Source organism: Durotheca rogersii (genome assembly GCF_024521655.1).
Source record: "Durotheca rogersii strain YMJ 92031201 chromosome Unknown GGS23scaffold_36, whole genome shotgun sequence".
Lineage (NCBI taxonomy): Eukaryota > Fungi > Ascomycota > Sordariomycetes > Xylariales > Xylariaceae > Durotheca > Durotheca rogersii.
This window is the reverse complement of record NW_026251267.1, coordinates 127129-145252: the sequence shown is the minus strand read 5'-3', so window position 1 is coordinate 145252 and position 18124 is coordinate 127129. Positions and strand designations below refer to the sequence as shown.

Genomic DNA, 18124 nt, shown 5'->3' with positions numbered 1-18124 from the left:
ACCCTTACTAGATTTTGTTACCGTGTCAGTACCCCGACTCTATGGCTAACATACTGTCCATAGACCCCCCCCTCCCTGTATGGTATGTATGTATATATGTATGTATGTATGTATGTACGTATGTATGTAAGTGGGATGCACGCACACACCATACCCAACGCTACCATGGATACCCTCTTACGTCGAACGAGAGAGGACTCGCTCAAGTCGGCTATGAGTTCCTCCTCTCTCTCTCTCTCTCTCCTTCCCCTCCCCTCCCCTCCCTCATGCTACCAGAAGCGAACGCAGGGTGCAGGAGGTGCGTCGAAGAGAAGAGCGACGGGGTGAAACACCATCTGCCGATTTGTCGTTCTTGGCTTTCCAGATAACGAATCGTCAATGATGCTACGACGGCCATGTACTACATTATTTCATATATCCAATATACCCAGGTAATGTATTGTGCTCCCACGTCCTGGACGCACTTACTACGAGAGCGACACGTATCTCTGTGCGGGCGTGGTGGTGTGGATGGAGTCATGTTCGGCATCTGCTATTAGCCCAGAGGCCTCAAGGGCCGCGCTAAAAACAAGCCATGTACACATGTGTGTAGAGTAGCACCGACCACGGGAAATCCCCCCCGGGAGGAATCGTCGTCCCAAACGAAGTCAACCCAGCAGCAAAGCTCCCGAGCACCAGCGACAGCCAGCCAATGGGCGTGGTGCTGCGCACGCTTTCCAGGTTCGCGGAGGGGTCCCTTTGGGGTTAAGTTAGCTACCTGTAGGGTGCCTGAGACGCGACAGGTACCCACATGTATCGTGTTGTATCACGCCGGCGGGATGGCATGATGGGGGTACGCAAATATACCCGCAGTGCAGACCGCCGGGAGAGAACACATGGGGAAAGCCAAGTGGCCTGGGGTGGTGAGGTTGTCAGCTCACCCCCCTCCCCCCTCGCCCTCCCCGGACATCCGATCGCTCGAGCTCTCTCTCAACAATTAGCAATCGACGTTCCCTGACAGAGGTATCTCAGGTAGCTTCGTAGCTTGCCTCCTGCCTGCCTGGCAACGCATGAGTAATATGTACCTACTCATATGTATGCACATGCATTCATAACCTGCATAATGGATACAATGCATGCCAGGTATATAGCCATGTTGGATATATATCCCGTTACGGATACCTACCTGCATCCTCTACGTACATAACTTCCGCCCACCGCCCGTCTCCCCCTCTTCCCTTTCCACCTCTCTTCTCCATCCCGTCTGCCTCTCCTCCCTTGTCTTTCGTCTCTGTCTCTCGCTCTCGCTCTCCTTCGTAGCCCATCGCCAATTAGACCGTCCTCTACCTCCCTCCCTTCCTCCCCCAAGGCGAGCTCTCTTCACACGCTTACACGCCAAGCTCCAGAACACCATGGCCGGCGCGCGTCTGATAGCTCCCGCTGCGCAGTTTGTCCGCGCTGCTAGCTCGGCAGCTCCTGTTTCCAAGTCGGCCGCTCTGCTCGCCGGCGCCAAGGCTGCCGCCCCCCTATCGAGGAAATATGCAGACCTCCTCAAGGAGCGAAATATAGACCCGGACGTAAGTCGACTCGCCGTGATACATCTAGTCGTTGCGTAGTCGCTCCGAGGACAAAGGCCGACTAACTGGTGTTAGCACCCCCGCCATCTCTACACCCGGTCGTCGAACCGCCCCCACCCTCCCCCTCGTACCATGCGCCTGATGCAGACCTTCACGACGAATGCGCCCCGAGAGGCCCCCGCCGACGTCACCATGGACAACGTTGTCTTCCCGGGCTCCGCCTCTCTCCGGAATTCGTCCAAAGACGCCTTCGCGCAACGCATCCCGCTGCTCCCCGACAACTTCACCGCCCATTACGGCCCTGAGGTGGCCGGTGAACCCGCCACCTCCCCTCAGATCAGCATCGTTGCCGCGAATCCCGAGCTCGTCCTGCCCGCCTCCATCACCGAGGTAGAAGGAATCGACGTCGACGGAGCCGAGTTCTCGGGCGAGGCGCAAGACGTCTTCTCGGATCTTCGCAAGGGCCTGGACGGCGTGCTGAGTAGTAAGAATAGTAAAGGCAACATCTCTCTTTAGCATTCGCCACTGGCAGCTGCTGGGAAACGAATGCGACGATATAATTTAGGATGGATGGGGGGAGATGGCGGGTTTCGATAGCTTGATTTGAGCTCGGTTGGGAGGGATAGCATCGAGCAGGCGGGTCCGAAAGTGCTTCGGGCTGGCTTTCATATATTTGATTTAATGACCAACCTCTGTGGGATGCGCCAATTGAACGGGGCCTACGTAACATGCAGGAGACGCCTTACAATTTAAAGGTAAATAGAAGAGAATCCCCCGAGAAGAAGGGGGGTAAGACAGTTCGCTCAGGGTCCGGTCGATCTCGGATCCACTGTCGTGTAAGACGTTGATTCGTGATAAGGGATCAGCAATGCTTGACGGCAGCGCTTATCTTTAGTCGATCCCCCTCTTCTATCAAGAGTGCACTACATACGAAGGTGTCAAATGAACATCGACTATTCGACGGGCCGCTTGAGAACCCGCCCCTGGTGGCACTGAGCGCTCCGTAATGCCATGCGAGACATTTCACTCGACACCAACCATCTTCTTGCTGATCTCCCACAAGCGCTCCTCGTTCTCGCGATTGAACGCCCACTCGCCGTACCCGTACTCGACCGGGTCGCCGTCTGCCGGCACCGGGCCCGCGACCGAGGCGCCCTCGAGGTACAAGCCGCCCCGGCCCTCGAGCTCCTTAGATACGGCGCCGTACACGCTCGTCGCGCATCCCTGCTCGAGGTTGAAGAAGTACTTCGTCATGCGCTCGCTACGCTTGGCTGCCTCCACCTCCTCCTGGGCGTACTTCTGCAGGTTCGGGTTGATGAAGCTACCCGGGTCCAGGCTGTACCCGTGCAGGCCCCTCGCGCCGTAGAGCCGGTCGATCTGGGTGGCCACTGTTGCCTCGTGGTCAGCTAGCTTATCGCCGGGTTGAGCAGGGGCCAGAGGGGGGCGAGCTTACTGTAGATGTTGGCTGTCTTCGACTGCCCGTCTATGAGGCGCTCTAGTTAGCTACTTCTTATCGGCCATAACAGCAGCTTGGTTGATGCGGATTCGCTTCATAGCTTACATGCTGCCCAACCGTCATACTCGCCCTGCAGCGTCAAGTTGTCGAAACGGACCGGTCCGTAACGGTGGCCAGACGACGACACATTGACGACACGCGAGCAGAACTCGGGCGTCGCGCTGGCAATCATGATGTCTTTGAGTAGGTAGAAAAGCAGGAAGTGCGAGAGGTGGTTCGTGCCGAACTGGAGCTCGAAGCCGTCCTTGGTCCGGTCCTCGGGCGTCTTCATGACCGCCGCGTTGTTGACGAGGATGTTGAGCTTGCCGCCGGGGCTCTGCCGCCGGAACTCGGCCGCGCACGCCCTCACGCTCGCCAAATCCGTCTGGTCCATGAAGAGCAGGTGCACGCGACCGGTCTCGAGAAGCGAAGAGCCGAGCGCCTCCCTGGCCTTGTCGAGGTTCCGGGCCGTTCCGAAGACGGTAGCGCCTGTCGCCGCCAGGGCTTGCACAGTCTTGGGTCCTATGCCGGACGACACGCCCGTGACGAGGGCGACCTTGTCGCCCATGGATCCGACGAGGCCCTCGTCTTCGATGATTTGCAACCCGGTCGGCCGAGCATCACCGGGACCCTGGATAACTTCCCACTTGTTAAGCTCGGCGTAGCGGCCGGTGAGCTGGAAGGGAACTCGCGAAGCCATTGCTAAGACGCAACCCGATAGCTCTGCGAGGGGGGTTCGTTTTTCGTCGTGTACGAGGTCGAGAGGCGGGGATGTTGAGCTGTGACGCGCCGTTCGTACTAGAGAGAACGTCGCCAGGAGAGGGAGCGGCTCGCCATCCATTTATAGCACCTCTGCAGCGCCCTCTTCGCGGAGGAGACCGGCGGCATCGCAGCTGGCTCTCCCCATCTCACGTATGATCGATCAGACCTCGAACCAGTTCTTCTCCATTCCATCGAGCCGGCCACGCAGGGAGACAGGGAGATAATGGCAAGTCGACCGTGATCTCCGTAGCTCCCGGCGATGGATACGACGTGCTAATATTCGGGTAGGGAGAACGCACAAGAGGTTTATAAGGCCCGATTCTTTATCACCGGCTAACTCCACCGACCTGCAGATGACCAACGGGAGCGCCCTGGGCATCGAGCCAATCGCGGAAGGCGCATCCCGGCGTACGTTATGTCCGGACCGGCCGCCCAACAAGCTCTTCAAAGCTACGGACGCCGACGATCCCGAGGCGGTGTCAAACCCACTTGCCCAGCGACTCGACGATTTCCGACGATAGGCAGGCCTCTGACGTAACCTTGACCTCACAATACGCTTCCGCTTCCGGGTCTGAAGGTCCGGCAGGGTCGGGCCTTCCCAACTGAGAGCCTCAGGGCTCTTACTCATGCAGAAGCCGCGGCCACTAAAAGGCATGTCGACGTTGGCAGGCACGATCTACCGGGTTTGGGCCGGTGACTCAGCGGATTGCATGCTACGCACCATTTGAAAAAATTGTACCGTTTTTGAATAAGTACGTGGTATACGTGCCCAGAGCTCACTCGCTCGATCCCTCCCTCGATCCATCCAACTACGCCTCCGCAGACACACACAACTTCGAGAGCCGTACGCGGTCTACTCTAGATCACCCACACCTACAAGAGAAGGGGAGGAAAGGTCGAATACGAACAATGCGAACCGTGGCGTCGCTTAGCCAAGCGTCGCCTGCAATGTGATTACATCACGGCCCAGCAGCCTCGACGGAACCTGTCAAATATCGAATTCCAGCAGATGTAATAAGCAGTACCCCGCATCCTGGCCGAGATACCCAGGTTGCCATCCATGGGCGTAGGCGAATGCGCCATTGGTGGACCCAGGAAACTCGATAGGCGATTCGTTTCATCCCGCGCCGCGCATGCCGCGGCGTCCTCGATCGTGAGGCTTCCGAGCATGGGTATCCTCGAGCCAACATCGGGATTCTCCGTGCCGTATATGTATTGCTGCTCGTTCCCTGGATGCTGCTAACCCGCTGATGGGCTGAACGCCAACCACGGTAAGCAACATACATACCACATACACTTACAGGGCCAAGATAACGTTGCAGTGACGTGAGGGGTCCCAGTCGAGAGTGCCAGGAAATAGGACCGGCGGGTGAGCCCCCTACGCCCAATGAGACGGTAGCGCATTTGCTTTCCCTCCCTGTTGCCTCCCTAACCGCTGATATCGATGTTGGGGGTTTCCGGGGTTTTATTACCGGTCATATCTGGCATCGTCATGATCGAGCCTCTCCGAGTCGTATTGGCAGGCAATGTTCGGTAGCGAGTCCGCGTCCCCTTCTTAACGAGACCCCATACAGGGCTCCATCGCTGAGCCTCAGCTGGGATAACTGCATTGTTGGTGGCATTGTACATACCTACCTGACGTCCAGGTGGACGTGGTCTACGAACCTGTGACGCCGTCGGTCCAATGGAATGTGTGACGACTTCGCCGAAGCGAAGCAGCCACATTCATATCCAGCGCCCGATACGTCTCGTAGCATAGGGTCAGCTACCAACGGGTTCCTAGCCCAGCCAATCGACGGGAATGTGTTAAGGAATACCCCCGAGCCAAACGGGCTCGAGCCGAGCCGGTTTGATAATATAAGAGGCTCCCCATGCGGTTCGTAACGCGGTGGGAGAGATGGTGAATAGACGTGGACGGAAAATAGTGTACGGCAACAAGCAATCCTATCACTGTCAATATGGACACCCAACTGGGAGCACTTCTCTCTTACGTTCGCGTCGTACCCCTAGTGGGAGGACTATGCCTCCTCATTCCAATTTGCTTTCGCATCTCGGCCTGGTACCGACTGAGACACGTCGACGGACCATGGCTCGCCTCTTTCTCGTACTTATGGATGCTCGCAGTGTCGATAGGCGCGCGCCAGGCAGCTAGCTACCGGAAGCTCAACCAGAAATATGGCTCCCTTGTACGGATAGGCCCTTACGATCTGCTCACTGACGACCCCGAGGTTATCAAGAGGATGAACGGGGCCCGGTCCAAGTACCGCCGCTCGTCGTGGTATTTCGCCAGCCGCGTCAACGCGGACAAGGAGTCGGTCTTCAACCTCCTCGACACGGCCGAACACGACAAGCTCAAGGCGCAGCTGTCGTTCGGGTACGGTGGCAAAGAGAACCCGACGATCGAGGACGACATCGACGGCCAGCTGGGTGAGTTGGTGGGCCTGATCCGCCGGAAATACGTGGCCACCACCGTCCGGAACGCCGACGGTAGCACCACCGAGCTGGCGCGCCCTATGGACCTCGCGACGCGCATCCAATTCTTCACGCTCGACGCCATCACCAAGGTCGCGTACGGGAAGTCCTTCGGCTTCCTGGCCTCGGATGGGGACGTCCACGGTTACATCGCCGCTGTCGAGACTATCGCTGCCGTCATCGCCCCCCTCGGCGACCTGCCGTGGTTGTCTCCGATCGTTTTCAGCAAGACCGTGCTTCGCCTCGTCGGACCAAAGACAACAGCTAAGAAGGGCGTGGGGAAGCTGATGGGGTAAGTCACCTGACCCTTCCAAGCCGACGCAATGATGTATCTCTCCTAGTCAAAGTGACGGGACCCTTTCTGATACTTGCAAGCTAGGATCGCCCGAGACATCGCCGAAGAACGCTTCCGTCCCGGTGCCAAGGACCGGCTAGACATGCTGGTATGGTTTCCTACCCCCTTTCCCCTCCCTCTTTTGTCGTCGTATACGCAAGAATTTTTGACCTGGTAGTCGAGTGATACCAGGGTTCGTTTATTCGGCACGGCATCACCCGTGAGCAGTGCGAATCCGAGATCGTTACCCAGATCATCGCCGGCAGCGACACGACTGCCACCTCCATCCGTGGCACCATGTTGTGCCTGATAACGTCGCCGCTCGCGTATATGAGGCTGCGCGAGGAGATCGACCAAGCTATAGCAGAGGGTCGGATATCGTCGCCTATTAAGGTGAGCGAGGCGAAGGGGCTGGAGTACTTGCAGGTAGGCATATATATCCTTCACCACGAACCTCCCCGTAAGTATCTCGTATACTGACGATGAAACGCTTGGAGGCTGTAATCTACGAGGGTCTTCGAATCAACATCCCCTTTTCCGGTCTTACGATGAAGGAAGTTCCTCCAGAAGGAGACACAAGTGAGTAGAGCCTAGAAATCAACCTCACCAAGCTCGTCTCCACCCTTCCCTCTTTCGCTTATTGCTTTCTCTTTTTTAAGTATCCACGACGTGAACTGTTAGTACGAGCCCAGGGGTAGGATGGGCGGATCACGATCGCAACGCGGATCAGCTCCCAAGAGTTCACGGGGGTGGCAGTACCAGCGCTAATGTCGGATGTCCCGTAGTCGACGGGAAGTTCATTCCTGGGGGGACCCGCGTGGCCCATAGCTTCTTGTCCCTGCAGCGCTCGACTGCCATCTACGGTCCCGACTCGGACGTGTTCCGGCCGGAGCGTTGGCTCGGCCTCAGCCCCGAGGCGCACCGCAAGATGACGCAGACGACGGAGCTGGTGTTCGGCTACGGCCGCTGGAGCTGCAGCGGCAAGCACGTCGCGTTCCTGGAGCTGAACAAAGCCTACGTTGAGGTGAGTCGATCAAAAAAAAAAAACCTCCCCGTCCCCCCTCCTCCCTCCTCCCCTATCTCGTGCTTGCCGTCGTCGGAGCCAGGCGTAGATGTATATGTGCGTGCTAACGACGCGGCGGCCGCGCCCTGGCCCCCAGCTGCTGCGATACTTCGATTTCCAGCTCGTCAACCCGAGGAACCCGGTGCACACGGAGAACCGGAACATGTTTTTCGAGAAGGATATGTGGGTGAAGATCACGGACAGAGCCCTGCCCAACCCAGCGTAGCGTACTCCCGCGCAAGGCGCGGGCCTAGGCGAGCGAGACGAGGCGAGATTAGAGGAAGAAGGAAGGGGGAGGATATATATGATGGATGAGGGATGAGAGAGACGAAGGGGGATCCTGTAGTGGCAGAGCTAAGAGCTAGGACGTGAATTAGGCTGGCATTCCGTATATAGCAATGTAGTCGCTATATACCAGCTGGTCGCTCTCCTCCGGCGAAGGAAAATGGACGAGCGACAGAAGTAGGATCGTGGTTTTGATACACCCTCCCTTCTCCGCCGCCCTTCGACAGTGTCCTTCCTCTCCCCTTCTCCTGTACCCCGTGAAGGCCGATACAGGCAAGAGATCAGCATGCGCAGCCGAGGTACTCGTGCTATGCATAAGCTTAGATCTGCGGCTGTGGGTAGTCGTCTTCCATGCACGTATGGACTGGGTTAAAGTCGCGGCTTACCGTGGTTTACGTGCATGATCCCTCGCGCCACCCCTAGGCGTTCGCACATCGATAGAAACCCCCTTCGAGAAGAAGCGGGGGATAAGGAGAGAAGAGAGAAGGAAAAGAAAAAGAGGAAGATTTCCCATCTATTTCCTTAGAATAGTATTTAGTTTACTATTTGCCGTCACGCGCGCGCGACCCCGGATCATGCCTATACCTACAGAGAAGGGTATCGTTATCTGGTCCCAACCCCAGCCCCCTTTACCCGCCCTGGCCTGTGAGGCTCATAAAACACTTCTGACCGTCCGGTTGTTGATCCCTCTTTTTTTTTTCTTGGATTCTAGCAACAGGATCGTGTTTTTTTGTCTAATTCCACAAAATTTTACGACGCGGGGATTTTGTATACTTCGCCGACGGGTGGAAGCATCCCCCGACTCGTATAGTCTGAGCAGCATTCATTGCTCGTGGTTCGTCTATCGTAGTCTCGTCTCTTAGTTCATCTTCCGCCGACCTTGGGATTGAGCGTGGTGAAGAGTCTTCATCACAAACTCGTATGTCATCATCGTCACCGTTGCTGCTGGCACGGCTCGCATCATGTTGACTCCCATACCGGCGTAGAAGGCCCTCCAGCCTTCCTCTCGAAGGATGGTACGGAATGTCATGACCACACCCCGATATTTGGGCTGAGGGCCGATGTCAGGCGTCCGGGGCGGGGTCTGACTGTGCCCTCCGGGGGCAGACTCTGAGACGCCTAGCCCTTGAAGATACTCGCTTCCGGGAGTCGGCCGTCTCTGTGTCTGTAACCTAGTCCGGATCACCTCGTGGGGATAAGTAGCAGAGCTCGCCATGATCTTGGACATGATCGAAGCCGAGAGCACGCCAAGCCAGTGGCTTTCCTGATTGTTGCCGCCCATCTCACCCATGCTCTGGCCGGTAAACCTCTTCCGCAAAAACTCATACGCCGGGAATTGCACAGCAACGTGTGTCAACCCAAGAAGAGCTGGGGTAAGACCAGAGTAAAATGACAGAACGCCTTCCGAAGAGTACATCTTACGCGCAGCATCCAGGGTTGAGCGGTAATGCCACGGAGAATCTATGGTAGGTCTTGAGGTTTGGGTGGTACCTCTGCGCGAGAATATCGACATATGCCCATCGTATCTCGTCACAGACTGTGACATAAGCCGAGTTTTGATCACCCATATAGGATTTGTCACTATTGTGCTGCTCGCCCCAGCTATAATAGAAGACCAGAAATTGATAAAGAATTGGTTTTGTACTGTGGTGTCATCCATTAGCCGTTCACTCTTACACAGTCAATGTCCATTTATGAGCACTTACGGTTGTGATCGGCTAAGAACAGCTTGCTCTTGTTGTAAACAGTGAACCAAACAGCCCACGTGGGTAGGTAACCGAGGATGATGGGACCTAGGCCTCGGTACATGCCGCGAAGCCCCTCCTCCCCGTAGATGACCCTCGCGGTGCCCACTAGACCTGAGTAGACCCTATGCTGGCCTGCATATCTTCCTTTGGAAATAGCATTGAGCCCCCCCTGAGCTTGAAGCTTTGTCTTAATGACATCAAGCGGACATGTGACGATTCCAGAGGTAAAGCCGCCCACAGCACCGGATAGAGCATTGAATTGTGTGTCAGATGCAGTTGCAGCCCATTTCTGTAGGGAAGTGAGGCTCCTAGGATCGTGCAGCTCCATGGCTACTACCGTGGAGGCCAGGGAATGGTGGCTATCCTGAGAGGGTCTCGATGACGAATAGGTGGAAGGAGCTGTCGGGGAAGAGGAGTGATGAGAGAAAACCCCATATTCTGCGGGCTCATCTGGCGACTGTCGCGTTGGATGGCTTTGAGCCTGGTCGTGAGACATACCCTTACGCACTGCTTAGGTCCAAGGAGGACAGGTGTCTGGTTTCGCAGGGCCTCTGGATAGTATTCAGAGGCCCCCGGGGCGCAGGGAGACCGGCAGAGGCTCGGTGGTCAGGAGAGGACGGCGGAGATAGGCGCAGGCGTAGGGAGTATCGGGTTCGGTATGCAGGAACAAGGTCGGCTCGTCAAGGAATAGGCGCGAAATCGTGACGATGGTGTGCAGTGTACAGAGTGCAGCGTGCGGGGAAGGGCACTCGAGTAAGTTGACCTTGCTGTTGACACAGTAGCTATCGTTCGTCACATGCCATCTCGGTCTGTACAAGTAAAGTAATGGCTGAGCGGGTGAGACACCAGGTCAAGCAGGCAGGCATACGATGATGGCGTCCAGGGGAGAAGAGGGGGGGTCGGAATGATGGTATCGGAAGATGTTGGCGGTGCAGAGTCGAGGGCATGTAGTGTTGCCTAGTTGCGAATGCATGCGCGAATGTGTTCGGGTTTGAGAGATCGCAGGGTGCATGTAGTGAGCAGTCTAGTATGTGGTGTAGTGAGAGGCGTAATGTGGTGTGCGGAGTGCGTTTATGTAGTGGATGGGTGAGGTCCGAAACCAGAATGTCAATCGGACTTTTTTTTCGCAGATAATTATCCCCCCTGGCCTGACCAGAGGACCGATCGGAGAGACGGGGTGAGACCAACCAAAGCGGGTCGCTCTAATCGTTTTATCAAAACGTGATCGAGGCAGGAGATAGAGCAATCGCAAGTAACGAGGTTCTCCAGTCAACTAGAAATCGCAGGTAATGCGTATAGAACCAGTCTAGCGCGTGCACGCGTGAAGTGAAGTGAAGTGAAGCGAAGTAAAGTGAAGTAAAGTGAAGTGAAGTGAACGCACAACTGTGATTGCCTTATTGGAATGGGAATTTGGAGTGGAGGGGAAAGGGAATGAGGTAATCGCAGCAGCTCTTAACCGAAAAGGGAGGAGAGACGTAGAGGAGAGGAGAGGGAGCGGGAGAGAGAGGAACAGAGAAAAAGAAGGACTGAGGTCCCTTTGCGTGGGAACCTGGTAACGTACCCCTGATCTCGAAATGGCGGGATAATAGCAGGGTTACAATGATGGAAAAGGAGCCGAGTGATACCACCAGGGCGACGATATCGGGTGATGTTGTGGTGGATGGAGAAGTGAATAAGGTAGGAGACGGGAGAAGAAGCAGGCAAAGTCAGGGGGTGTCTACTGGGGAGGGGGGGGGAGCTGCTGAATATGTGCGCCAATTATACCGTCGAGTTCTAGGTCAAAACATGTAATACGTCGTATGCTTTGTTGAGAAACCTATTGTGAGAAGGGCGCCCACGAACGAACAGACGTATATACAAGGTCAGGAGGCCATGTTAGCAAGTTGGGTAGACGATAATGATGACCAGCAGTGTGTGGTGGTTAGAGCAGAGGGTAGGTACCTAGGGCAGGCATGTCCTCTCAATAAGTACATTCCGCCACAGCAGTGTGCCCAGTATCTCCCTAATGTACCTGCTAATGCTTTGCGAGGGGGCAATGGGGATACAAAAGATTACGTATGCGTAGGTACATATGGCATGAAGGTGAGGGCAAGTCGGATTCGCTAGGTATCTAGGCTTACACACCTCCATGTTCGAGTTGAGAAGTCATTGTCAGCACCGTCAGAAGTTGAAGCCCCTGCTGGCCAGCTCTGGCATATCTGTATCAGAAACTCAACGTAGGTAGGCTCTCTACCCTAGAAACCAACAGCCTTCTTGAAGGAGATCCATTCCAGTTAGTGCTAGCGGGTGGTAGGCTCTAGGTCACACGTACATATACCCAGGGTTGCAAAAAAAAAGTTTTTAAGTTCAGTTTCGTTAAAACTTAACTTAGCTTGACTTGAGTTTTTAAAAATAAAAACTTAACTTAACTTAAAAAAGATTTTAAAAAATAGAAACTTAACTTAAGAAATTTTTTTATAAACTTAACTTAACTTAAAAAAAAAATAATAATTTTTTAAAAGTTTTTTAATTATGTATTAATAAATAGAAAATGAAAAACTTTTCATACGATATTTATTAAAAATAGAATTACTTAATTTAATTTTAATTTTAATATAATTATAAAAAAGTTTATATATTTTTTATACATTTTATAATAAGATTTTATAAATATACATTAAAAGTATAAAAATTTTAAAATAAAAAATTTAAAAAACTTAGAAAAACTTAGAAAAACTTAGAAAAACTTAGAAAAACTTAGAAAAACTTAGAAAAAAAAACGTAAAACTTAACTTAACTTAACTTAAAAAAAACTGAACCTTTTTTTTCAACCCTGCCTATACCTACTTGTACATATATACCTCAGGCACCTACCTGGGGTGCCTGAGGTAATATGGGTACTCCTGGGTACATCGAAGGCCTACCGCTGTGGGGATTTGAACGATGACGGGCTTGGCATAGCGGCGTAGTGCTGGTCATGTGATTCATCACGAAGCCGAGAGCCATTTTGCAATGTCAAATCCGCAGACCCAATCAAGCTCCGTCTGATTAGCAAAGCCCGCCCGCACCGCACCACCAACCACCACCACTTCCTGACACCTCCGACATCCCCCCTCCGCCTAACCCGCAACGCAAGAGAATACATACACGCAACAGCCCTTCGCAATGCCGCTAGGATATCCGACCCTCGCGCCCTTCGTGGTCAAGCGCCCGTGGCTGCTTAGACTCCTCCGGCCCGTCGCCGATTGGTACGTCAACACTGCCGGCTACCGCCAGCTCGGCCTCCGGTACGTGCCACACCCGCCGGTCCCCGTCGCGAGGATCGCGAGCCTTCCCGAGTCGCTAACGCGTTGGCGCGCCCTGCTCCGCCGCGCCGCCGCCCCTCCCGCAGAGCCGACGACCTGATCAACGAGGAGAACGAGCTCGTCATCAAGGCGCTGAAGCGCCTGCCCCCCAAGGAGTCCTACGACCGGATCTACCGCATCCGCCGGGCCTTCCAGGCCAGCGTCGTCCACAAGTTGCTCCCCAAGAACGAGTGGACCAAGCCCGACGAGGTGAGCCGCAGAAACAAAAAAAAAAAATTACGCCCCGCCGATAAAACCCCCTCCCCACCACCCCCCCTCGCTTGGACGACCCGGTCGGTTGCTGACGCGGACTAAAAAACCCCCCTCTGACAACAAACTAGGATGTCCCATACCTGAAGCCTTTAATCGACCAGATCCTCGCTGAAGAAAAGGAGAAGCAGGCCCTGGACTCTCTGACCGTTGTGAAGAGCCATTGAAGATCGGGACGGGCAGAGACGGGGCCGGGTCGCAGACACAATAGCGGAGGAGCCCCTGTACAAAACTCTAAGAATATCCACGATAGACGAGGGGAATAGAAAAGTCGAAGCACGATTTAGTCGCCAAGATCCCAGGCCTGGCCTCCGGGCTGCTCTCGGCGCCGCCAGTAATGTCTGTATATAACGTACCCACCTCCCGTTCGCGATCCCGGCGGCTTCCTTACCTCGCCTAGTGTATTCGCTGTTCGAGTATCCGTCGCCCCATTTCTGTAGCCAGAGCTTGTCAATCCCTTGATCCCTTGGTCAGGGCCTGTCGCAGCTAGCGGCGGTGGCCATTAGGGTTATTTGCCGCCGTGATGAAGAACCTCCAGAATACCGCAAACATGGCTAGAGTATCAACGATTTATGTGTTGTTTCTCACTGTCATCCTTTAGCAACAACAGTGATGCCGCATACGATATCTAACTATAGAAGAGGCATTCGCGAAGGCAATACCAACCCGGCACGCAATAGATCGTATGTATTAGTATAGCTTGTATGTCCGCCGTGACCCCTCGCAGCCCCCTCACGGTCTGATCTTAAACTACAGCCTCCCGCGGCCGAGGTTCCAATTCTGTACAAGCTACATTGCCAATGAGATGTCGCATCCAGTCCGGCACGCCTGGCGCATGCCCAAACGCGCACCTTTGCCTTGCCTTCCGAATTCATATGCGGCAATATGAATGGCCAAATTCTATTACAGCACAAGTTTCACCGACGCCCCAGTCATAACATGCCGTTGTGCCCTTTCCTAAGCACAAAAGTTTCACAGGCCCAGTCCAACTCAACCAACCAATACGTGAGCAGCGCAAAAGACGTCGAGGCGGAAACGGGGTGGCAGGTCGGCGGAATCGAGATCGAGATGGAGAGGGACTCAAGGCGGAGTTGCCCAAGGATGACGCGCGTTTACCAGTATAGGTTTGCCAGACCTTCCACCCCCTTCCTTCTTTGAATGCTATGCCGGAGAAAGAAAAAGGAGGGAAAAAAAAAGGGGGGGGGGGTGGTTGGTGGTATGAGAATCGAATATCCAATCCTTTTCCCAACGCCCCTTTGCCAAACGTGTCTGATATTTTCTGGTGGGTGATGCAGCCAATGTCATAAGCTCTCTCGTACGCGTATTACGTTCCCTGCCCTATACGGACATCGAAAGCCTGCGATCGGTGGACCAACTTCGTCCACCGAAGGAATGCGAATGTGCAACCAAGGAAAAATGGATCGTTTCGGGAGGGTGAAGTTTGTTAGTCTATGCGTTTCCGGGCTTCTCTTCCGTGTCAATATGCCAGACGACGTAGTTGGGCAGGCCGATAACCTTGTAGCCTGCTCGTTTCGCCATCTTGGCGAACCCTTCCGTCTCGGCTTGGTTCTCAAACGCGTAACACGGAAAGTTGATACCTACACATTTTACCATTAGTCTTCATGCGGCCTCTCTGGCTTGCTCGCGTGGCAGCATCTTGGGACGAACCTGATCGATGGACGTCGGCTTTGACCAGGATGTTGACGCCACCAATTCCATCGAGCTCGATTTCCTCGTCTGGGTCGTTCCGCCAGTCGCCCATCCGTGCCATGTATGTTCTGCCGGTATCATACTGCTTGTAACCTATGACGGCGCTGTGTTAGTGGTCGGCCTGCGGCGCCCGAAGGGGTAAGGCACATACCTTCAGCCAAAACCACGTTCTTATCAAGCTTGGAAGCGAGTTTGAGGCCCTTCTCAGACTCGATCCAGGAATTATAGTCGACTAAGCGACCAATGTTAGCCTCGACGTCCTCGACAGCCACAGGTCGAACAACTCACATCTGCCTTCGATGTCATACTTGTTGTCGCCCTCGCCCTCGTAGCGATGAAACCAGATATCTAGAATAAGTCAGAACGGAACCAAGACGGAAAAGGCTCTCTTGGGCTAGCGGTATTGTCGACGTACTTGGAACGAGAACGTCTCTGTCGTGAGCGATGAAGTCTTCTAGGATCCTCTTGGGGCTATCCACGATGTCGACATCACGCCAATACACCCACGAATGGTTCGGCTTCAACGCTGCCGACAGCAAATAGTTCCTAGCGCGGCCCATAGCTTTTCGTCGTGGGCCCTGGGCCTCAAAGCTATGCCGGTCCTCGACAGACTGGCTGAGCTGAGTACCAAAGTCCTTCTCCACAACCATCACACTATTAAACGGAATGTGATCCGGGCGCTTCTGGATACGATCCAGCTCCATACCCAAAACCGCCAAGGTGTCGTCGCGGGAGTCCCCGACAAGGAAAGCGAGATCGATAAGGCGATGGGGATAGGTCAGCTCGGCGACGAGTTCGAAGTACTTGGAGAGGTACGGCGCAGCGTCTTTCAGAGGCGTCAGGAGCAGGACTCGCTCTTCGTTATCGAGAGCTTGGCGTGTCGACTTGATCCCATTCAAGTCGACATGCGTCACCGAAGATTCGTTGATGGTTATCGGGGAGTGGGGGTTGAAGATGACGGGGGTTTGTAAGTGGGCATGCCACGCCTGTTGATCGTTCAAAGTCATGTCCATAGGCGGTTTAGAAGGGCCCCAGCAGTAGAAGCTGCGAGCGTGAGGGAGTAGCCGGGTTAGCAAGATCTTCACGTTGGGTAACGAGCCCAGCAGACGGCAGAGTATACCTTTGCATTTCACTCGCCGAAGTCCTGATGCCGCGCCATAGTAATACGATGATGCCGACGATAGCGATAGACAAGAGAACGCGCGTCCTCGTTAAAAATATCAACAGCGCTCTGAGGGGCGGAAGTTGGCCCTTTGTAGACTTCCAAGTGATGCCGCCTTTAGGAAGAAGCATCCTCAGTTCCTCGGGTGGCCCTGGGCACCACCCCGATATTGCGCAGTAGCGAGCGACCGAAAGGGAAGAGAAGTCGACACCTCGGTGCCAGGAAGGAGGCTGGCTCTCGTGGGTTCCTAGGCCGGCCTCGCTCAGGGTGGCACAGGTCGATGGAGCGACACGACGCTCAGACGGACGAGGCGAGGCGACGAGATAGCAAGCGAAAATCTATCGGCGGGTGTAGCAGTTGTCTCAGTCCAGCCGGAAGCGCGGGCGAAAAGGCAGGATTTTTATCTAGCCTCTCGCGGTCGGCCCTCGATTGTGACTGTGTGCAAACCGGTACCGAGGATTTATGCGCTGGATTGGCGCGGGGGGGAATCAAAAAACGGGACGAGCTGGTCCTAGGGGGGGGAAGAGAAAAAAAATCGAGATGGGGGTGGTAAGGAGTTGTATGTTTGGTGCTGATGATGACAGACAGGCAGATAAGTTTGGTTGACACGGAAGTTGTGCTGGCGGCAGCGGCTCGAGATCTGGGATCACACGCACTGGACACCAAGCACTAAAGACAGGGCATGGAAGTAAGGCCCCCTGTGTACCTTGGCAAGATAAGGTACTTGCGAGGCAAGTAATAACCAGACGAGTATCGAGGTATTCGATGAGTTGCATGTACCTAGCCTATGCATGTACGTAGGTGGTAAGGTGGCCCTGAACCTTACATTATGTTAGGTACCTACCCAAAGACCCCCCTCTCCTCCCCCAGGATGTAGGTTCTATAGGGCCCATAGGGGGTGCTCGCGGTTTTAGAGGTGAAGCAGGCGAGGGGAGCGGAGGAAACCTAGGGCTCTAACAGGTAGCGCTATCACGCCCGGAACAAAAGTTGCGAATCGATACCCAGGAAGTATTAGGTAGTTTGCTGGCGTGATGGGCCGAGGTTCCTGCTTAATTTAGCACAGCATCGTCGGGTTTACATGTTGGCAGCCTCTTTTCCCCTTACGCTCTGCACGTACCTACGCTTCGGGCTGTGGGGGCATTTAGTTGACGCTCTCGTCTCCCTCTCCTATAATCAAATTGATAACATGCCGGTGCTAATTAGGTAATTGTACTGAAGATGCCGGGAACAACATGCCTCTAACCTCCTGCATTACCTACCTCTTACCTGGGTAGGTACCTAGAGGCAGGCACCTAACCTCTCGCTGCCGCCCAGGATACACGCAACACACAAGTACCTAATGTGCCTAAGCGAATAAAAGGTATGGATGTTGTTAATATACCTCGTACCTACATAGGTACGCTGCATACCTATATAGGCAATATATGATGCATGGAGAGAGTATTGACACCTTTCCAACCACCTGCTATTTCAACCTCCGCCGACTGCAACAAATACCGACCGCTATCGTCAGGTCCTGACCCTTTTGCGTGTCTTCCTCGCTAAGGCAAAAACTAGGTATGATTGATTCAGTCTTAAGACAACGCAACACATGTAGCCCGTCTGCAGCATTACCTTAAACCATACATTGGCAGTCCATTTCCAGGCAAGCACCTCCCTATCCGTATACGACCTTTTTTTCGTGTTCAGAACCTTGCAGGGGTGCACATGATTGCAGCATGACCTAGAGAGACGGCCACCGATGGCGAGAAACCTCTCCCCCCCCTTCCCCCTACATTCTCAGCCGGTATTTCCAATTGTCCATTCCCAATTGTCCCGATGCTTATTGCGAAGCGACGTGACCGGCGACAGGTCACGGGCGCGGATGATCAACTCCATCTTCTTTTATTGGCCCCTTGGCAGGGTAAGGGTATGTATCATTGCAGGTGTCCGTCCGCCCATTGG

General features: G+C 54.4%; 6 protein-coding genes across 6 annotated transcripts; 3 read left to right on the top strand and 3 right to left on the bottom strand.

Annotated features, from left to right (window-relative positions):
- Positions 1 to 1391: 1391 nt before the first annotated feature.
- On the top strand, positions 1392 to 2072 carry GGS23DRAFT_600701 (uncharacterized protein; the record flags this gene model as incomplete). Its single annotated transcript, XM_051519111.1, has 2 exons — positions 1392 to 1556; positions 1632 to 2072. 2 exons carry the CDS (start codon positions 1392 to 1394, stop codon positions 2070 to 2072), a joined length of 606 nt encoding a protein of 201 aa, XP_051367846.1.
- Positions 2073 to 2579: 507 nt separating this feature from the next.
- Positions 2580 to 3751, bottom strand: GGS23DRAFT_600700 (short-chain dehydrogenase; the record flags this gene model as incomplete). Its single annotated transcript, XM_051519110.1, has 3 exons — positions 2580 to 2944; positions 3010 to 3039; positions 3118 to 3751. The coding sequence occupies 3 exons, from the start codon at positions 3749 to 3751 to the stop codon at positions 2580 to 2582; spliced, it is 1029 nt and encodes a 342-aa protein (XP_051367845.1).
- A 2020-nt stretch (positions 3752 to 5771) lies between these two features.
- On the top strand, positions 5772 to 7908 carry GGS23DRAFT_607731 (cytochrome P450; the record flags this gene model as incomplete). Its single annotated transcript, XM_051520098.1, has 6 exons — positions 5772 to 6577; positions 6665 to 6728; positions 6812 to 7045; positions 7117 to 7198; positions 7405 to 7643; positions 7780 to 7908. The coding sequence occupies 6 exons, from the start codon at positions 5772 to 5774 to the stop codon at positions 7906 to 7908; spliced, it is 1554 nt and encodes a 517-aa protein (XP_051367844.1).
- A 646-nt stretch (positions 7909 to 8554) lies between these two features.
- GGS23DRAFT_336707 (mitochondrial carrier) lies at positions 8555 to 10388 on the bottom strand. The gene is made up of 2 exons (XM_051513001.1): positions 9674 to 10388; positions 8555 to 9611 (listed from the first exon to the last, which is right to left on the bottom strand). Exons 1-2 carry the CDS (start codon positions 10209 to 10211, stop codon positions 8827 to 8829), a joined length of 1323 nt encoding a protein of 440 aa, XP_051367843.1. The 5' UTR covers positions 10212 to 10388; the 3' UTR covers positions 8555 to 8826.
- A 2373-nt stretch (positions 10389 to 12761) lies between these two features.
- On the top strand, positions 12762 to 13838 carry GGS23DRAFT_336448 (putative ubiquinol--cytochrome-c reductase). The gene is made up of 4 exons (XM_051513000.1): positions 12762 to 12981; positions 13086 to 13248; positions 13380 to 13647; positions 13709 to 13838. The coding sequence occupies exons 1-3, from the start codon at positions 12860 to 12862 to the stop codon at positions 13473 to 13475; spliced, it is 381 nt and encodes a 126-aa protein (XP_051367842.1). The 5' UTR covers positions 12762 to 12859; the 3' UTR covers positions 13476 to 13647; positions 13709 to 13838.
- A 632-nt stretch (positions 13839 to 14470) lies between these two features.
- Positions 14471 to 16489, bottom strand: GGS23DRAFT_336412 (glycosyltransferase family 62 protein). Its single transcript, XM_051512999.1, has 6 exons — positions 16139 to 16489; positions 15434 to 16062; positions 15307 to 15366; positions 15170 to 15250; positions 14977 to 15111; positions 14471 to 14906 (listed from the first exon to the last, which is right to left on the bottom strand). Exons 1-6 carry the CDS (start codon positions 16309 to 16311, stop codon positions 14758 to 14760), a joined length of 1227 nt encoding a protein of 408 aa, XP_051367841.1. The 5' UTR covers positions 16312 to 16489; the 3' UTR covers positions 14471 to 14757.
- Between the last annotated feature and the right edge of the window lie 1635 nt (positions 16490 to 18124).

Excerpts from the sequence above, each read along its gene's own strand:
- GGS23DRAFT_336707 (XM_051513001.1), bottom strand. The coding sequence starts at position 10,211 with ATGTCTCACGACCAGGCTCAAAGCCATCCAACGCGACAGTCGCCAGAT. Across the intron at positions 9,612-9,673 it reads GTTCTTAGCCGATCACAACC|TACAAAACCAATTCTTTATC; the intron begins GTAAGTGCTCAT and ends ATGACACCACAG.
- GGS23DRAFT_336448 (XM_051513000.1), top strand. The coding sequence starts at position 12,860 with ATGCCGCTAGGATATCCGACCCTCGCGCCCTTCGTGGTCAAGCGCCCG. Across the intron at positions 12,982-13,085 it reads TACCGCCAGCTCGGCCTCCG|AGCCGACGACCTGATCAACG; the intron begins GTACGTGCCACA and ends CCCCTCCCGCAG. Across the intron at positions 13,249-13,379 it reads AGTGGACCAAGCCCGACGAG|GATGTCCCATACCTGAAGCC; the intron begins GTGAGCCGCAGA and ends ACAACAAACTAG.
- GGS23DRAFT_336412 (XM_051512999.1), bottom strand. The coding sequence starts at position 16,311 with ATGCTTCTTCCTAAAGGCGGCATCACTTGGAAGTCTACAAAGGGCCAA. Across the intron at positions 15,367-15,433 it reads CAGAGACGTTCTCGTTCCAA|ATATCTGGTTTCATCGCTAC; the intron begins GTACGTCGACAA and ends GACTTATTCTAG. Across the intron at positions 15,251-15,306 it reads GTATGACATCGAAGGCAGAT|TCGACTATAATTCCTGGATC; the intron begins GTGAGTTGTTCG and ends TTGGTCGCTTAG.